Raw genomic sequence first — 20594 nt, forward strand, 5'->3', positions numbered from 1 at the left:
AAATTCATGAAAATATGGAATGTGTAAAGAATGTGCCATTTTTTTTCTTGAAAATAAAAGTCAGTAAATATTCCAATGTAATGGTGATTTCTGTGTTCATGAATAATTCCTGTTAATCACAAAAATCTTGAAAGCATAGAGATGCACAAAGAAGAAAAATTATTTTATTCATTTATTATCTACTATTTTGGCATTTATTTCTATTTTAATATGTATTTACAAATATCCTTTAATTTGTAAATTTTAATAAATCAGGAATCCAACTATAGATGTTGTTTAATAAACTTTTAAAACTAACAGTATTAAACATTTTCAATATTATTCTCTAATATGATTTTTAAAGGCTGTATAGATTTCCCTTAAAGGGATGAATCATTATTTATTCAATCAATCCTTTATTGTAAGATGTTTGCGTTGTTTCTACAAATGATTTAAAGGTTATATTCTATGTTTAAAACCACACACACACAAATCTCCATGTATGAATATACACAAATGCATAGGTGTACATGAAAACACATATACACATGAACTCAGAAATTATAAACTGAGTTAAATACCCCATTAGGATAAGAAACTCCATCCCCATTTCTGGTGACAAGCCAGGGCCTGCTAATGCTGTGTTTACTGCGTGTAAACTGTGCATGGTTTGGGCTATTTGAATGGGTATATCTGGATGTGTTGTATTTTAAAAGTAATAAATATACTGAATGTGCATGCATATTTACATGAATTTGCATGAATATGTGCATTGATTTTTGCATGCAAAATTTATATGCATTTTCCAAATAGTGCTCTGTAATATACTTTTTCCACTTGTCATTTGCTAAAACAGTGGGTTTTGTCAGGGGAGGATTCAAATAAGCATAGCAAAAGCTAGGTTAAATAAAGTAAGGCAGGCTTTTTTACAGCAGGAATTCACATTTATCAAAATAACATCATTTACTGATTTATAGTTTTTACCATGTAGGGAAAAGGAAATGAAGATACATGGATTGCTATAGTAAGGTACAGGAGTAGAACCAATATTTTGGATCTGTAAGTAGCCTTTGAATAAAGACACTTTAGTTGAAAGAATAGGATATGCTAAAAACTCATTTTGACTTCACTTTATGATTATCATGAAAATGACATGACTTAAAAGTGTTCTTTTTTTTTTCTTAAGTGAAGCCTGATCCACCATTAGGTTTGTGTATGAAAATCACAGATACTGGTAATTTAAAGATTTCTTGGTCCAGCCCAACCTTGGTACCATTTCAACTTCAATATCAAGTGAAATATTCAGAGAATTCTACAAAAAACATGAGAAAAGTAAGTATATTTTAGTAAATAAAATGAAAAGTTGAGAAGCAATTAAGGAAAGGTGAGATCCCCTGCAAATCCCATACAGAACACCTCTGCATACCAAATGTGCATACTGCTTCTGGAGCAGAGTCAGTCATAATTTAATGTCATACCATTGGCTTTCATTCAGGAGCAGCATAAGAAATGAGCATATATACAGCATTTCTGCATCTTCCATAAAATGATTTTAGAAAAATTGTTTGATGTTACTCAATATGTCTTACATGTAGATCCATGTTATATTTTGAGGAGCATGACAAATTCCTCCCAGAATTTACTGCGAGGAAAAGTTTCTTTTCCAAAAGTTTATGTATATTAGATTAATTCTCTGTCTCTCTCTCTCTCTCTCTTCTTCTCACCCTCCCTCTCACTCTCCTTCTCCCTCTCCCTCTCATTAACACCACACACACACACACACACACACACACACACACACACGCACAACTAATGGCTACAAGAAGTCCAGATACAGAATTACTGAATTCATAACTATAATATTTTCACCTAAAGACCTTCTCTGGTTTCTGATTTTACATGTCATCCTTATTTTTTCTTATTGCTCAATGTATTTGTTTACATGCAGTACAAACATGTATAGTGTGTCAAATCCTTTTTTTGTTCTTTCAGTAAGTATTGAGCGCCTCCTAGGTGCCAAGAACTCAGGATCCATTGTGTAGTAGAACAGGATGAGGGGAGCTTGGGAATGCTTGCAGGAGAGGGTGGGTTGAAATATTAAATGGAGGTAGGGGAAGGTCTCCTTCAGAAGGTGATATTTGAGCAGGGATTTGAAGGAAGTGGTGATGTAGATATCTGGGAGAATTGGAGTCTAAATAGGGAAAATAGCAATTCAGAGGCCCTAAGCTGGATGAGAAGCTGGAGGCCAGGGTGGTGAGTGAGGGCAATAGTATTAGTGGATGATCAAAGAGGGGGAGGGGAGGAGGAGGTCATAAAGAGCGTTATGGGCCATGCAAAGACTTTGGCACTTTAATTTGTGAAACTAATTGTTATCTAATTTAGAGGTAAAAATCTGTCTTTTTAGATCTGGGCTAATTTTTTAAGACTTTATATTCATAAAGAACAGAATGAGAATCCAGTGTCATGTATGGGAAAAGCAGTTGAGGCTTCTCTGGGCTTTAGCTTTCTCATCTGTAAAACGGAGATAATAGGATTTTAACTACAGGTGATCTGAAATTGTTTAATGCATTTCTGATGCTTTTCGCCATTTTTAGTCTGCGGTGCTCCACAGTCTGATGAGCCAGGGAGTTCAATATCTTTGGAGTACATCATTGGTTGTCTCATGCAGTTGGGTCTCTTAGATATTTTGATTCACTGTAGCTGATCATCAGCCTTGGGTCCTTAAAATTATTCATGCCCTCCTTCTGGGACACTTTGCTCTAGGAATGCTTATAGTTCTCTGTCCACCCCTGTGCATCATCTTCTACCATGTGTGTTACAGATGTCAGCAGAGGCTTGAAGCTTCCCACTGACTTTAGCTGTATCTCTCAAATTCTGAGAGGTCAACATTCAGTTAAATGCTGATTATCATTGTGATTTGTTTCCTTGGACTTACAGGCTATTTAAAATTTTATTGACTATTGTCAGTCAAACATTTGTTATTGGGTTATTGATCTCTTTTAAATTCCACTGTGGCCAGCTAACTACTCTGTAAGATTTTAATTCTGTGAGGTTAGTTGAGACCTGCTTGTGATCAATTTTGGTGAAGGTTTCACACCGACCTGATGCTCTGATGTTTTCAAATAATATTTAACAGGCTGATGAGATTGTCTCAGCTACATCTCTGCTAGTAGACAGTGTGCTTCCTGGGTCTTCATATGAGGTTCAGGTGAGGAGCAAGAGACTGGATGGCCCAGGAATCTGGAGTGACTGGAGCACCCCCCTTACCTTTACCACACAAGGTAGGTTTTATAAGAGTCACTTCTACTGACAGGGGAATATGGTTCTTGAATTTGCCTTTGGCATATTATATGCATCTTAAATTTTGTGGCAGTAAACCTAAAGGAGGAACACCATATTAACTTTTAATTTAAATTTTGAACAATTTAAATTTTTAACCTGTTAATGAAAACTTGTGTGAGAGCTCCCACATTTATGTGCACCCATAGCAGTATCTTGCTGAATTACTCTTTCTTACCCAAAAGATAGAGTTAATATAATAGTTCCAAATTTACAAATTCAGAACACTACTTGTATTGACAGCTCCTGAATTTACACTTGAAAATCAGATATATTTATTTGGCAGAGATTTTTAAGTATTAAAATTTTATTTGAGTATTACATATATAATTAAGCAATTCTTTTCACTCCAGATGCTTGCTTTTCAGAGTTTTTACTTTCAATTTTCTTTTCTTTTTTTTTTTTTTTGTGGTACGCGGGCCTGTCACTGTTGTGGCCTCTCCCGTTGCGGAGCACAGGCTCCGGACGCGCAGGCTCAGCGGCCATGGCTCACGGGCCCAGCTGCTCCGCGGCTTGTGGGATCTGCCCGGACCGGGGCATAAACCCGTGTCCCCTGCATCGGCAGGCGGACTCTCACCACTGCGCCACCAAGAAAGCCCCAGTTTTCATATTTTTAAAGGTATCTTTAACATCAGAAAAACTGCAATTTATTCACAGCTCCCTCGTGGAGTTGAGGTGCAATATTTTACATAGAGGTCCAGGAGTCTAATGGTGCTAGCCCTGGCACAAACCAGGTTATGACTATAGGAAGACAGTTCATGGTCCTTTGACTAGTTGTCTGATGTGTCAAATGTGCAAAAATTATTCCTACTCAAACTCACTCAGGTTGATTATGGATATATGGAGATAGCAAGTACCGTGTAAAACACTCAGCAGATGTTCAACACATTTAACTTGTGCAATATCCAACAATATTACCATTAACAGCTAGCCTTTTACTTATTCAACACAGGTGTGTCCCTCTAGTGACTGTAGACATCCCAAACAGAAAAACCGGAAAATAAGTGAGAAATAAATCCAGACAGTGAGCAAACGGCTGCTCCAAAGGGCAGAATTTGTTGATTTAGCAGTGAGCGTAAAGTTAAGCTTACTAATTTAACAAACTTGGATAGCTCCTATGCCACTAAGTGGTACCATGCGATTATTAAGGGAAAGACAGAAACTTGCCAAATAGAAAGTAGACTAGGACACCAAGAGTGGGGAGAAAATCTTATACATTTTAGTATCTCCCAAGCACATTTCTCTATCACAGTATTGTCTACTGTAATGATGTGATGCGTATTGAATCACAAATAAAAGGTAGAAATAGATTGATAATTCCTTATTGATTAATAACAATAATATTGACAATTATAGGGTGCCTCCTGTGTTTAGGCACTGTTCTAAGTGCTTTGCACGTACTAGCATTTTATCCTTTCAACAACCCTGTGAGATAGGTACTGTTATTCCTGTTTCATAGACAAAGAAATTGAAAGTTAGATAGGGTTAAATAACTTGTAAAAGTTAATGCAGTTAGAAAGTAGCCTAATTCCAAAGTTCATGTTTGTAACCACTAGTAAAACAATGAAATGCATAAATGTATAATTATGCAAGATTTCTGGTGGCACTAAAAATTGATTCTTAGGGCTTCCCTGGTGGCGCAGTGGTTGAGAGTACGCCTGCCGATGCAGGGGATGCGGGTTCGTGCCCCGGTCCGGGAGGATCCCACATGCCACGGAGCAGCTGGGCCTGTGAGCCATGGTCGCTGAGCCTGTGCGTCCGGAGCCTGTGCTCCGCAACGGGAGAGTCCACAACAGTGAGAGGCCCGCGTACCGCAAAAAAAAATAAATAATAAATAAATAATAAAATTGATTCTTAAAGCTAGTAAGCAGTAAGCTTAATTACATAGAGCATTTTAGTGGAACACCTCATTTCCTTCATGATTCCTGGTAAATGAGGTTTTAGTGCTGCTTAGGTTTTTTAGGTTTAGGTTTGCTGAGTTACGTTGGCTGCAATGTCTGCACTTCACAGTGCTGACCACACTTGAGGTTTATTCCCTGAAAGGTGTGCAACAGCAAAGTATGTCTCCAAACTCGCAGACTTCCTGTTCTTGTGTAAAGGGATTTGAATTCTTGTCCCTTAAGTCTAGTTACCTAATATTATTAGATTCACCTCCATTGTTCACTCATAGGTGCTGTAACGGCATCCACCAAACAGAAATATTCTGTAAGACTGAGGTGTTAATTTGTTTAGAATGAATTAGCACACCCACCTTATCATTTTCAAACAGTTTGGGTTTGTTTTTTTTTAAAAAAACAGAGGTTACTTGATGTATTACTGCAGACAGAATGCTAATTCTCAGTACCTTTGTAACTACTACTTTTTATTCATTAATATATTAAAAGTGAACCTACCAAGTTCACAGTTAATGAAGCATTGACTATTCCTAGTCAAGGAATTATTATTTTATTTATTTTTAAATGGGGTATGAATCCCTTTATTTTCTAATTTTGTAGGTCTTATGTCTTTTTTTAAAAAAATTAGTTTGTTTTTTTGGTCACCCGCCATGTGGGACCTTAGTTCCCCAACCAGGGATGGAACCCGCGCCCCCTGCATTGGAAGTGTGGAGTCTTAACCACTGGACCGCCAGGGAAGTTGCATCTTATGGATTCTTTTAAAATGAATTGGATAGGTTCTTTCTCTATAGCTGTTGGGAGATCTTGGGCTTTTAGAGGAAAACCCAGGACCTTCCCAGAACTTATAAAGTACAAGAATATTGCAATTTACATACTAAAAACAACTTTAGAATTGCTGAATTCTTGCAGTACCTTTATTAACTGCATTCTTGTTGCTGTGAAAGAAGAGGAGAAACAGATATTAGATAATTTCTACACTTCCTGTGCAGCTCTTATACCAGGTTAAAGAATATATTTTGTCCTTAAAGAAAGATAGGTAATCTTCTCCAAGAATTTTAAAAAAAAGCTATTTTCTGGAGCTATGGTAACACATTTTAAAATAACTTATCTAAAATGTTTTGATCCATGATTTATGTTCTTTTGAGTAATTCACTAATATTTATCAATAGAATTTCCTTTTTTAATAAAATTTATTAATTTAGATCCTGTAAAGGTATTGATACTTGGTCATGAGAAGAAAATCATTATTTTTTCCTTATTTTACAATAAAGAAATAAATTTTTCCCTGTTTATGCTTGACTGTAGACATACAAGATGCAAATATCTTATATGGATTATAAATATAAAGGCATTGGAGTTTAGCATGCTATTACTGGAAAGAGAAAAACAATAAAAACTAGTCAAGGTCTTTTTGGACTTGTTTTGAGGGTAATCCAAATATGTATGAAAACAGATATTCATATTCTATCAGCAGAAAATAGCTTACCTTAAATTGTACAACTGAAATAACCTGTCTTTGTAATACACTATGGCAGAAATAATTCCATCCTATGTAAACATTCATTTATTTTTATTGTTTCTAATAAAACATAGAGACAAACTATGTTTCCAACAATAGGAGACTGAAAGAGTAGTATGGAATAGTGTATAGGCATTAAAAATGATATTTTAGAAAAATACGGATTCCCCTTGTCCTCAACCACAGGGTACTGGCACTAAATAACTTAAAATGATACTACAGAACAGTATTTACAGTTTTGCCTGCTTTGTTTACTGGTGCATCATTGATTTTACATTTCCTAACAAGTTTTCTTATTTAAAGCTTATTTCTCTACCTGCTTACTTGAAATTTTCATGTGTCCAAACGAGACAGTGGCTATCACCATTTATTCTTCAGGATTTTGTTTTGTACGGATTTGACTTAAGAACTTGCGCTAAGGTTCACTGATTCTGAAAGCAGAGTCTGATGGAAGACATACCATTGTGGAATTAGACTACATTTCATTTTCATTAATTTCCTGCCTATCAGTTAGCAAGTGACAATTACTGTCTAAAACATATTTTATAATGCATAAGTCTCTGTGTTTAGAAAATACTGAGGACATTTATGGAGGCTCAAGTCACTTGGGAATGGGAATGCTTGGGACACTTACTAACTGTACATGAACAGGCAGCTACAGTTCTGCAGTCTCTCAGCGCACTCATTTTATTTTGGGCAGTATAATCCTGAATGCCTTGTGAATCTTTTTTACATGGTATCAATTGCTTACGTGATGTTTTCTGTCTTCATCTAACATCCTACCTTTTTTTTCCCCATTACAGATGTCATATACTTTCCACCTAAAATTCTGACAACCGTTGGGTCTAACGTTTCTTTTCACTGCATCTATAAAAATGAAAACAAGATAGTTTCCTCAAAAAAGATTGTTTGGTGGATGAATTTAGCTGAGAAAATTCCCCAAAGCCAGTATGATGTTGTGGGTGACCATGTTAGCAAAGTTACTTTTCCTAATTTGAATGCAACCAAACCCCGAGGAAAGTTCACCTATGACGCAGTGTACTGCTGCAATGAGCATGAGTGCCACCATCGCTATGCTGAGTTATATGTGATTGGTAAGAATCCTGGGATTTTCTTCATTTTATTCCATGAGATACATTTTTATCATGGACTCTATCTTAGAGTCCCATTGAAGATGTTAAGGAAATTTTATTTTCATTAAAAATGTTTTGGTGCTTTTGCTTTATAGTAATATTTTAATGTGTTTTAAATAGATGTCAATATCAATATATCATGTGAAACTGATGGGTACTTAACTAAAATGACTTGCAGATGGTCACCCAGTGCAATCCAATCACTTGTGGGAAGCACTTTGCAGTTGAGGTATCAGAGGTATGTATATTTTTGCTGTTTTATTTTTCTGTGGATATGGTGAGATAAACATCTCCTGTAGAATATCACCATAGCAGTAGTCTTGTAGATTTATTCCCAAAAGAGGAAGGTAGAATATTCTTAATTAGGAAATTTTTAGAGGGTTAAATAAATTGGTGATTCTTGAAAAAATTCACACACAAAAAGATTGTAATTTGTTTTTGCTTCAGATTATTTTTTTCTGATGATCAGTTAATTCTCCACAGTTGCATTTTAGTTAGTAAATGAAATCCAAAAAATTAATGTCTATACATTTTAATTTGACTTGGAGAATTGGCTAGAGGAGAATATCAAGGATTATAGAAGCCTCGTATCATTTGCTGAAGATTAATGTTTTAGAAAAAGGTTGGAGGTAGTGGTACAGATATTGTAAGAGATAATATGAATGGTCTTTAGAAATAGGTAAGATTATTATTTTTTTTTAATTGAAATATAGTTGATTTACAATGTTCAGGTGTACAGCAAAGTGATTCAGTTATTTATATATATATATATGTATCTATTCTTTTTCAAATTCTTTTCATTATAGGTTATTATAAGATACTGAATATAATTCTCTGTGCTATATAGTAAATCCTTGTTGTTTATCTATTATATATATAATACTGGGTATCTGTTAATCCCAAACTCCTAAATTATCCCTCCCTCCCCGCCCTTTCCCCTTTGGTAACTATAACTTTGTTTACTTAATAAGGATTAAACAATTCTAGTAAAGAGTAATTTGCGTGGCTTTTTTTTTTTTTTTACCATTCTCTGATTTGAAAAGAATTAAAGTCATCGTCTTCCTATAGTATTCTTCTCTCTACAGAGACCTTTATCTAAAATAATAACACTCTTGATTAGGACAATTTTTATAATATTCTTTAGTAGTTTTCAAGTGTGTGTACTACTCTTAAACACCCTGTCTCAGTTTGTACTGGGACTTTCAATTTGTATAGCTTGTGCTCATTTATTCTTAAAATCTAAAATTTCTGCTTGAAAAACAAATCCATTTCCTCAAATACTGTGTTCTGATTCCTATTCCTAATGCTCCCAGTCTATTCTTAAGTAATATTAGAAAAAAATGAGGCAATTTCTTTGTTTCTCACGTGGGAATCATAGCTGTCTTCATCTTACCCGATATGAGAACTTTAAAATCAATAGAATATTCATGACATACCATTTTACTTTTGTAATCTGTCTTTACTTTCTTTCCATGGCATTTTCACATTAAAAATGGTGTTTGTGGACAACTGTTCCATAAGCATTTGGACTCATTTATCTTCCTAATATTTATAGAAGAACCATGAAACTAGCTGAATATATGTGTTCAAGTTTTTTTAACCTCTCTAAGGCCTCAATTTCCTTGTCTGTAAAATGGAATGAATAATAGGACTTGCAGGGTTTCTGTGAGAATTAATGACATTTTATTTAATTATAGTTAAGTGATATGATTTCTGCTGGTAAACATTCAATAAATGGTTATATCTGTCGTGACGATAATGATGCTAACCTTTGGATTCCAAGTGGACTATTAGTGTGCTTCTGTACAAGGTCATGGTTCTTATTTTTTATGCACAGATGACTCTTCATCCCTCTTTCTCATTTAACCCCACCCACCACACTGATTCACACACACACACACACACACACACACACACACACACACACACACACACAAACAGTTGTAATTTTGAGGAAATAGGAAGAAAAAGGAATCACAAAAAATGGAAAATGAAAGACAGAAAAATATAGATTTTTCATTTTCTTGTAACCTCCTTACTCCCGTTCTTATGGAAACAGTAACTGCTACTTTAGGCACTTAAATACCATATTTAAAGCAAATAATGGCAGAAGGGCTATTGCAAAGAAGAGGAGAAATGCTTTGTATTCTCTGAGGTGGAGTGTTGATTGGGATGTAGTGATAAAAAAATATTTTCTTAATTTCCTTCTCTGAGAAAATAAGTGATATACCTGACTATATGATCCATATAGAAGTCAATAATTGATATTATTTTAATTATATTGCTTTGAGCTAGAAAAGATTAGGACAATGTCAAGTAAGCTACAATCTACTATCATTATGTTTTCAATTTGTTTTGTGGAATTTAAAGTGCAAGGAAGTTATCTTCCTTTCCATATCAGGAATTCCCCATTACCACTTGTGATCTTTATTTTAAAAATTCGATCACTTAGGTATATTAGCGTAGCTTCCAAAGTGTTGTAAGTTCTATCTCCAATTGGATCCCTACCTCCCTGTTAGAACATTGCCATTTATTTCATTTGCGTACCCACTTACTGTCTAGTGAAATATTTAAGAAGAGTTATTTTCTCTTTTCATGGAAAGATTGTGTTATAGCTGAGAATTCAAAAATGCCTTTCTAATAAGAACAACTACTTTTAGATGGAGCAAAAACTGTCTATTTTAAACAATAAAGCAGAATTCTCAAATATTGCTTTCATCAGTGTTGTATATTTATTGATTGTTTTTGTATCTTTTAAGGAGCAGCCTTTACTGTTCTGATATTCCATCTATTCATCCCATATCTGAACCGAAAGATTGCCACTTGCAGAGAGATGGTTTTTATGAATGCCTGTTTCAGCCAATCTTTCTATTATCCGGCTATACAATGTGGATTAGAATTAATCACTCCTTGGGTTCACTGGACTCTCCACCAACATGTGTCATTCCTGACTCCGTGGGTATGTCAAAAACTATATGTATGTCTTCATTTTTATTAGCATATTTGGATTCAGGTTGGTTCAGGGTAACTGTTGAATTTTCTGATCACACTAGATTAAAAAATTTTTTTTCCTACTTACAGTGGAATTGAAAAGACAGTTAGCCTTAGAAAGTTTTATACTTTTGGCTTTATTTTAAATCAATAATAGGAAGATTTTCAGCATATAATTTGATGAATTATATTGATCACTGGGTATAAATTTAGTAGTAATATTATTCTAAATAATGCACTATTTTATGTTTTTTTCCCAATGTACTTATGAAAATATTTGATGCTTTTAATCTAAAAGTTTAATTTGGATATTCTGACGGTTTTTGTAATCTGAGTAGTCATAGCTCAAGGCTTTAATTTATAAGACTGGGTAGGAAGCAGAAGGATTCACAATAACTCAAGTGAAATAAAGAGAAAATAGACAAGGATGATGACATCCATTATAACATTTTAAACATTCTTTTAAAAGGATATTTTGATTTCAAAGGAATAAGAGACCCCTTGGAGATTTTGATATGTTACTCTAAGTATCACTGTGAAATCCTTTTTTTTTTCGGTACGCGGGCCTCTCACTGTTGTGGCCTCTCCCGTTGCGGAGCACAGGCTCCGGATGCGCAGGCTCAGCGGCCATGGCTCACTGGGCTCAGCTGCTCTGCAGCATGTGGGATCTTCCCGGACCGGGGCACGAACCCGTGTCCCCTGCCTCGGCAGGCGGACTCTCAACCACTGCGCCACCAGGGAAGCCCCACTGTGAAATCTTTGGGAAATGATCCATTTATGATTTTGCAGCAAATGTAGAAGAGTATCTTTTGATGCTATATAATATTTTGTTGGCGAATTGTACCAGAAATTAACATTTGATCCATTGTATTTTCAAATAATTAGTACACATCTGAATTCAAATCTATATTTTGTTAAATATAGCATAAAGTTGTCATAATTAAAAAAAGTTTTTCAATATGAAGTCCCAGTTAATTGATCTGCCCTCTCACTGCCCCTTCCTGTTTAGTTTGGTTCCATTTTAAATGAGTTTACTGTAAGCAATACTTCTCTGGTACTAAATATCCTAAGATAGCAAGGAACTGTCCTACTTCCCTACCCTACAGACATGCACAGATATACCCTCACATGTATTATACGACAACTGCAACATGGATTCAGTTCGATATCTGAACAATTTTTGATGTTATTCTTTTCAGTACTAACATAAGGCATTTAAATTGCACTTATATTGCCTACCGAGTACTAGAAAACAATGTGAAAATTCAACTTTGGAATCCAAATGCCAGCTCCACTTATTACTAGCTTTGTAAACGTGGGCTGGTCACTTAAGTGCTCCGTGACTATTTTGTCACCTATAGAATGTGGAAAGCTCCTTTTACCTCCCTAATGTGGGTATTGTGGGGATCACATAAACCATTGTACTTCAAAGCATTCTTTCTATAAACTAGATATTCATGGAATATATACATGTGATAGCCATATGATTCCGTCAAGTGCAATCACAGCTTTAATGTGTTTGGGTCTCTTGAATGCTCATACTTCCTTTCCTGAAGAGGAATTATCTTTTCAAGAGATGAAATATATGTCATCTTACTGGTTGGTGAAGAACGTCTTCTTGGCATATGAGGAATTGAATAAGCATGAGATACTGTATAGTAATTAAAAAGTTTAGGTGTTTTGGCCATCAGTAGTCTAAGGAAGTATTGTTGATGAAGTCTGTAGCTTCAGAGGTTCACACTGTTGTGCTTGAGCTGTGAGATGTTAGTTCCCAAATACGTTGAGTTTGTATGTTGCCTTTTATTATTTTTTAAAGCCGTTGCTGTTCTGTTCATCTTTGCCTCTATTTCTACCCTTTAAAAAGCTTATTTTCCTCAGATTGTAGAGAACCAAGGCTTTACTCTGGAAGACTTCCTCTGACCTTGACCTAGAAATACCTAACAGACAGTAGAAGATTTTGAAAATCACACATGTGGAAATGAATGTGGTGTATAGTTTTTTGCTTTTAATGAAAGCTCTATATAGAACAGAGTTTGCTACTGATATTCCTCATATGATCAGTATGGTATCTTTTGCATGCAGAGCCAATGGTTCCATTTCTAATCGGGTCTTACAGTTAACGTGCAGAGTGACGTGGACGATGCACTGATCTTTTTTCAATCAACCTCTCTATTTTCAAAATAGAGATAATCCCTTTCTTATGTATCACATAAAGTTGTAGGGGATCAAATGAGATAATGAAGGAGAAGGTTTTGAGAAAGAGATGTTACTTTACAAATAGAAGATATGGAATATTATAACATCATAATAACATTTTAAAAGTATTGTTACTGTTTAAATTACTGTTATATAATACTTTAAAAAATTTTCTAGTGAAACCACTGCCTCCATCTAGTGTGAAAGCAGAAATTACTGTAAAAATTGGATTATTGAAAATATCTTGGGAGAAGCCAGTCTTTCCAGAGAATAATCTTCAGTTCCAGATTCGCTATGGTTTAAGTGGAAAAAAAGTACAATGGAAGGTACCTTTTACCTGGAAATTTCTTCAGCTTGCCTCACTAAATATTATTTCTTATAACTGTTTAAGAATTTTATTGCATAAGGTTTATTTTATTGGCATAAAAGTACATCCTCCTGTATTCCATAGCTCTTTTTATTAAATAGATTGATCTAATTCTAACCCTTTTAAGAAATGAACTTTCCTGCTATTTATCATTTCCCAAAATGTGTTTTATAGTACATTGGTCCCATACAATGTTTCTTGAAGAAAGATCACATGGCTTAATAAAGTTTAAGAAACCCTGAATCACCATATGTCCCTAGTGTAGAATCATGGTATATTACATATTAAAGGTTTAGAGAAGTCCTGAATTTAAGAAACATTTGTAACTTTATTTCATCCTATGTTTCTCAAACTCATTTTACCAAGGAATCTTTTTCCCTTTAACAATGTTCTTTAGTACACGCATGTTCAGTGGGACACATTTTGGAAGAAGCTGCTTTTATCAAACAACCAGAATCACACCCATAGTGGCAAGTGTGCATATGATGCCTTCCTGTGTCAGTTTTCTGATGGCAGCCTGCAAAGACCTAGAAATAGCAGGAACCCTAGAATAGAATTAGATCACAATGAGTTCAGCTGTAATAAATGTGACAGTTTACTTGCTTATTGAGGAGACTGGATATCAAAGATTCTCTGCAGCAGGCCCTTTCTAACCACTAGGTTAAAATTCTTAAAAGTCTTTGTGTATAGAGGATTAGTGGACAGAGATTAGTAATAGGGTAAAAGAGTGATTGGGAAGTGAGGTTGCAAGTGGGCCAGTCCAGATCTTGTCACGAGATGGAAATAACAAGATGACTGAGGCAATCCTTAACTTGAAGGAGCTCATGATTCAAGCCTAATAAGAGTATTTATAAAGCCAGAAAACACAGTCAGTTCTCTCTTAATTTTGGAATAGTGTTAGGGTTTAAAATAAAATGCACTTCAGGGCCCTTTAGCTACATATGTGTTAGTAATGATCAGTCTAATAGTTTGACTTATTTTATAGGTATTTGAGGTGTATGATGCAAAATTAAAATCTGCCAGTTTCCCGGTGCCAGACCTGTGTGCAGTCTATGCTGTCCAGGTGCGCTGTAAGAGGCTAGATGGACTGGGATATTGGAGTAATTGGAGTACTCCAGCCTACACAATTGTCACGGATATAAAAGGTTTGCAAAGATTTTGTGAACGTGTCTTAAAAATGCACAAGTATGTGCTTCCAATGTGACTGAAAAGTAATCCTTCCAAGACCACATATACAACTTGGGCTCCTTGTTATTTTGCAGTTCCTATCAGAGGACCTGAATTTTGGAGAATAATTAATGAAGACAACACTAAAAAAGAGAGAAATGTCACTTTGCTTTGGAAGGTATTCCTGATTTTTATGTTATTCTTAAATTTTACTTCTATACTCTTGAAAGATTTGTTTCATTGTAAAAAAGCCTTCATTGTAAAAAAGACTTACTTAATAATTCTATCATTTTTGGTCTCTGCAATCCCAAGTTTATTTCAATTTGGGGAAGTGATTACAGAGAGCCAAGGTGTAGAATGGAGGGAGCACTGGCCTGGAGTTTGGAGACTTTAATTCTATTCTTGACATAGTATAGTTAATCAGTGCTATTTTGACAAGGTCACTTAGACCCTTCAACCTCAGTTTCCTCATCTGTGTCAACATAAGATTGGACTGGATGATATCTAGCGTTCCTTCAAGTCCAAAAATTCCATTTGTATTTAATTCTAAACAGAGTAAACGTGGCCTTCCCTACGTATCTCAAGGGCATTTAGATTATTCTTTTTTTTTTTTTTTTTTTTTTTTTTGTGGTACACGGGCCTCTCACTGTCGTGGACTTTCCTGTTGCGGAGCACAGGCTCCGGACGCGCAGGCTCAGCGGCCACGGCTTACGGGCCCAGCTGCTCCGCGGCATGTGGGATCCTCCCGGACCGGGGCACGAACCCGTGTCCCCTGCATCGGCAGGCAGACTCTCAACCACTGCGCCACCAGGGAAGCCCGATTATTCTTTTTGTATGATGGCAAATACACAATGGATATTTCCAAAAACAATGAGTATACAGCTTAGAAATTTTCAAAGCGTTCTCTCCCCCAAATGAATTGATTTCTATCCCAAGTGAATGTATTTTTTTTTGGTCCGAATTTTAGGGAGACACAAACATTCAATCCATAGCAAACATCATTTGTCATTAGGGAAATACTAATATTAGAACAACAATGAGATACCACTACACACTTATTAGAATGGTTAAAATCCAAAAAAACTGACAAATTGCTGGCTAGCATGCAAAGCAACAGGAACTTTTATTCTCTGCTGGTGGGAATGGAAAATGGTATAGCCACTTTTGAATATAGTTTGGTAGCTTCTTACAAAAAACTTTGGTACTTTCATACAATGGAATATTATTCAGCGATAAAAAGAAACTGCTCTAAAGCCACAAAAAGATATGGATGACTGTTAAATGAATGTTGTTAAGAGCTAGAAGGCTGCCTAAAGGGCTACATTATGATTCCATTTACAGGACATTCAAGAAAAGGCATAACTGTAGAGATGGCAAAAAGATCAGTGGTTTACAGGGGTTTGGTTGATGGGGAAAGGTTTGAATGGGTGAAGAACAGGGGATTTTTTATGATGGTGAAACTATTCTGTATAATATTGTCCTGGTGAGTACATAGCATTATGCATTTGCCAAAACTCATAAAACCTTATACCACAAAGAAAACACCTTAGTGTATACAAATTAAAGATAAATCGTTAAGAGGTTGGAGAATCCCAGGATGGAATCCAGACTGCAGTAAGAGAAACTAACTGTATTACAAGTGTATGGAACAGTCTTACTGAAGGAGTTGGGAGAAAAAGGTTCAGGCCTAGGTAACCTTGTTAATGAGTAGATTCTTAAGACTAAAGGCAAAAGAAACTGTACATAACCACTGTGTCCTAGCTGATAAAGTCATTTCTCTCACAAGGTATGGGTTAACTGTTCTTGTATCATTAGATATGCAAACTGGAATTGAACAATTAAGCATAGGATGATGGATGGTAGGAAGGACCCAGGTTTCTCACTGTCGAATTGGTTACAGACAAGCAAGGAGAAGACCGGAATGATCCATGTGGTAATGGATTAGGGTTGGAGACATCAGTATGAACTCATGTTTAGCTTAATATGGATACAGATGGATTCACTTAGAAAATTTCATAGATATGTGTGTATACAGATGTAGTATACACAGACATATTTCCTTGATCTGTAAGTTGAGAAATCCATATTCTGGTAGTAAGGAGTATTCCCAGATTTGTTTCTAATACTATTCTCCAATGAAAGGAACTAGGGCTCTGTGAAAAAATGCTCGGTTATAGGGCTGGGGCAGGAAATAACACAAGATGAGCCTAGAGCAGCTTGTAGGACTAGAAAGTAAGGACTTTATCATCAATTTTACTTGATGGTTACGAAAGTAAATATTTGTATATGAAAACTGACATAGATTTTTTAAAATAACAAAATGCAAAATTTGCATGAGTTTTCAGACATTTATTTGTTGCAGAGGCTGCTAAAATCTTACCACCTACCCAGGTTCTTCCACGCCCTGCAGGGACATATTTATGTTTGTTTGTATTTATGTTTCTCAATTTCTGACTTAGAAGAATCTCAATGACAAAAATTGGGAAGCACTGTTCTAGTCTGTTGTATAGAGTTAAGCTTTCTAAGGGTTTACAAGGGATTGGTAGCACTTAAATCTTACCTGAAACAGGTGAAGGTGATGGGGGAAGTGGGACATATTGTTATATTCTGTAGAACGGATGAATACAATTGGACTAATTATATATTTTACACTGAATCATCAGTGACCTGGTATGATATTTTTTTAACTAAAGACACAAATTCTGGGGTTCCATGTACACTGTCCTGATAGCCTCTGTTACTGGAAGGGGCAGCATATCAAGGGAAGAAAAAAAATGAGTGACCAGTCTCACCAGGATTAATAGAAGTGATGATTAATATCTTTTCAACTCTCTCTAGTTGTTGCTTTATGAAAACAGAGGGTTATTCCTTTTTTGCTTTTTAGATGAAGAAACTCTCAACTCTCTTTCAGTCTTTCTTTTCTCTAGAATTAGAGTGAGACTTCCAGGTGGAAAAGTGTCCTATTTGTATCCATACTTCATTATCTTCAAATGATTTAGTCTTTGAGTCTTAAAAGAAAAAAACCAAAAGGGGGGAGATAAGTTTCCCATGCTCCATAGCCACCCAGACGGCTTCAGGGAGACTGTGGTCAGAGCCCCATACCTCAGCCTTGAATTCAGCAGTGCTCGCTCTGGCCTGACCCCTGCTTACCAATGGGAAATGTTTAGTAGGAGTTCCGTGAGCTCAGTCAGTATAAAAAGCACTGTAGCCCTTGAGCTAATCAATTTTTATGTTTACCGCAGCCCCTGATGAAAAATGACTCATTGTGCAGTGTGAGAAGATATGTGGTGAAACATCATACTTCCCGCAATGGAACATGGTCAGAAGATGTAGGAAATCACACTAAATTCACTTTCCTTTGGACAGAGCAAGCACACTCTGTTACCGTTCTGGCCGTCAATTCAATTGGTGCTTCTTCTGCAAATTTGAATTTAACATTCTCTTGGCCCATGAGCAAAGGTAAGAAAAGGTACACCTCACTTTGCATTCACAGAGTCCAGTAGATGAGACAAACATGAATCAAATAATCATGCAAGTTAATGCCTATTTACAAACTGAGAAGAGTGTTCCCAGGAAAAGAGTATAATTTTATAAAAGAAAAGAAAATAAGAGCCTAACCTGGTATTGAGTGTCAGAGAAGCTTTCTTGAGGGTACAGTAGAGGAATTAAACTTCCCCAGAAGGTCGGGGGAAGTGCTCCCGCGAGAGGAAAAATCTGACCAAAAGTCCTGTAGTCCAGGAGAGGATATGAAGGAAGACCTGGTTGGCGCTGGTGCAAAAAAAGTCCAGAAAGGCCGACAGAGGCTCTGAGGCATGGCCCTCAGGGAATTGTAGGCATGATAGGAATTTTGTTCTCATGTGCGGAAGTCTGGAGGCTTTTAAGTGGGACTCTGAGGAGAGTGTGTTAAAATGATCAGATTTGTGCTTTGAAAGCACTGACTCCATCAGCGGGAGAGAAGATTTGGAGGGAATTAGAATGATTAATAGGCTTGTACAGTATTACAGTAGAGAACACCTTTTGACCATATCCAAAAATCTCTTTTTTGGATTTTAGGTAGAATCTTATTTCTCCTCATAGCATATATTCCCACACCTCTCTGCTTATATGACTCTTGTGATACAAAAATAATTGCCATGTATAAATGTCTGCTTTATTTATTTGTATAAATGTCTGCTTTCTCTTCCTTCTCCCCTTTTCAGTAGGTTATATGTTCCTAAAGGCAATTAGGAGATCTTCATTAATTTTGAATTTAAAAATAAATTTCCTTGTTTTCCCCACAGTAAATATCGTGCAGTCACTCAGTGCATATCCTTTAAACAGCAGTTGTGTAATTCTTTCCTGGATGCTATCACCCAGTGATTACAATCTGATGTATTTTATTCTTGAGTGGAAAATTCTTCATGAAGACAATGAAATTAAATGGCTTAGAATCCCTTCCTCTGTTAAGAAGTATTATGTCCACGGTAAGCTTACTGTACTTTAATTAAGTTTCTCCTATGGATTAGTATGACGCTACAGATTATTAATTCAAATAAGATAGTTGATGAAAACTTCAAAAATATAGATGATATATCTTGCTGCCTAAATTGTCATCCTATTACAAGCATTTAATGCTATTTCATTTGATCCTTTTCCATTTAAATATTTTATGTAGTTGTAATCATATCATCTACCACTTTTCTTATGGTTTGTTCCTTTGATATATCACAAGCATGTTTCTATTTTGTTCACAATCCTTATAACTATTTTTTAAATGATTGTATAGCATTTTATTCCAGAATCTACATAAACCATTTATTTATTTGAGAACATTTATGTTGCTTCCAGCTTAACCTTTTTTTAAAACCATTTTAATGGCTTTGGATAGCTACTGACAAATTGTTTTCCCAAATTGTGTACCAACTTACGATGCCACTAGCAGTGAGTGGGAGGGCCAGGCTGAAGGTCTGAGGATCATAAGCCAGCATAATATTCCCAAAGTAGACCAGTTACCCCACAAGGTGATTAAAATACAAAATATTAGTGCACAATACAGAGTCTCCAAGTCTGAGTAAGGTTTAAGCAGGGAAGCTAAGGATTGCCATGTTCTTATTTACAACATCATCCCAAAGGCACATACTTCTATTTCATTGCAAAGACCCTAGAATTTAGCATCAAGGTAGATAGAAACAAATTATTGATAGAGAACTAAATCCAGTTCATTACTATACTGTTGTCTAGGTGGTTGCTCTCTGTGCTTCAAAGAGATTTATCTCTTGTGGAATAATATTTATATCTTACTAGCATTTGTAAAAATGATAGATCACTGACAGATCCATTTTGAGCTTTGCTATGAAGGTGATCATCCTCCATAGATCTAGACGTCTGGATATATAAGGTAATTCCTGGTCCCCACTCCCATCTTCTCTGCATGGGATTTCATGAGACTTTAGTCTCCCAGCTGCCTTGAATGGGGAGGCTAAGTAAACTAAATTCTTATGAAAAGGGAATATTGCTGGCTTTGGTCTTAGGAGGTAGAGTGTATTGTCCTGGAAAGGGAAACAAAACAACTCCTACACCCTGAACTTGAACAAACTGGCTATCACTGGAACATGCCTTTGAAAAATTGCAATCTTCTATCTTTGGGTAAGATTTTAAAACATTATTTGTGAAATTATTGTCATTACAGTAGAATTGGTAGTGCTTAGATTGTCTTTGAAACTCCTTAATTATCAGTTTCAATCCATAGGTAACAATCATCAGTTTTTAATCCATCAGTTTCAACCCATAAGTCATCAATTTTACATCCATGGAAATATAAGAGTCACTTAACATTTTTGTACATAGATTTCACTCATTTATGTTAATTCAGTGGGAATGACTCTTTAAAATATTTTTTCTCCTCAGATCATTTTATCCCCATTGAGAAGTATCAGTTCAGTCTTTACCCGATATTTATGGAGGGAGTGGGGAAACCGAAGATAATTGATAGTTTCACCCAAGGTAAAAATGTTTACTTTTAGTTTCTT

The 20594-nt window shown here is 35.7% G+C and overlaps 1 protein-coding gene across 5 annotated transcripts in view; it reads left to right on the plus strand.

The window, feature by feature from the left end:
* Window positions 1-20594, plus strand: part of LEPR (leptin receptor) — a 103026-nt gene that overhangs the window by 52352 nt on the left and 30080 nt on the right. For all 5 annotated transcript variants that reach the window (XM_067726450.1, XM_067726453.1, XM_067726452.1 and 2 more), the window contains 11 exons: window positions 1166-1311; window positions 3116-3260; window positions 7536-7826; window positions 7986-8103; window positions 10625-10824; window positions 13230-13378; window positions 14405-14564; window positions 14682-14764; window positions 17829-18045; window positions 18867-19049; window positions 20473-20568. In XM_067726450.1, coding sequence (XP_067582551.1) covers window positions 1166-1311; window positions 3116-3260; window positions 7536-7826; window positions 7986-8103; window positions 10625-10824; window positions 13230-13378; window positions 14405-14564; window positions 14682-14764; window positions 17829-18045; window positions 18867-19049; window positions 20473-20568 — 1788 coding nt within the window. The remainder of the gene's footprint in view (window positions 1-1165; window positions 1312-3115; window positions 3261-7535; window positions 7827-7985; window positions 8104-10624; window positions 10825-13229; window positions 13379-14404; window positions 14565-14681; window positions 14765-17828; window positions 18046-18866; window positions 19050-20472; window positions 20569-20594) is intronic.

Source organism: Pseudorca crassidens, chromosome 2, assembly GCF_039906515.1.
Source record: "Pseudorca crassidens isolate mPseCra1 chromosome 2, mPseCra1.hap1, whole genome shotgun sequence".
Taxonomy (NCBI): domain Eukaryota; kingdom Metazoa; phylum Chordata; class Mammalia; order Artiodactyla; family Delphinidae; genus Pseudorca; species Pseudorca crassidens.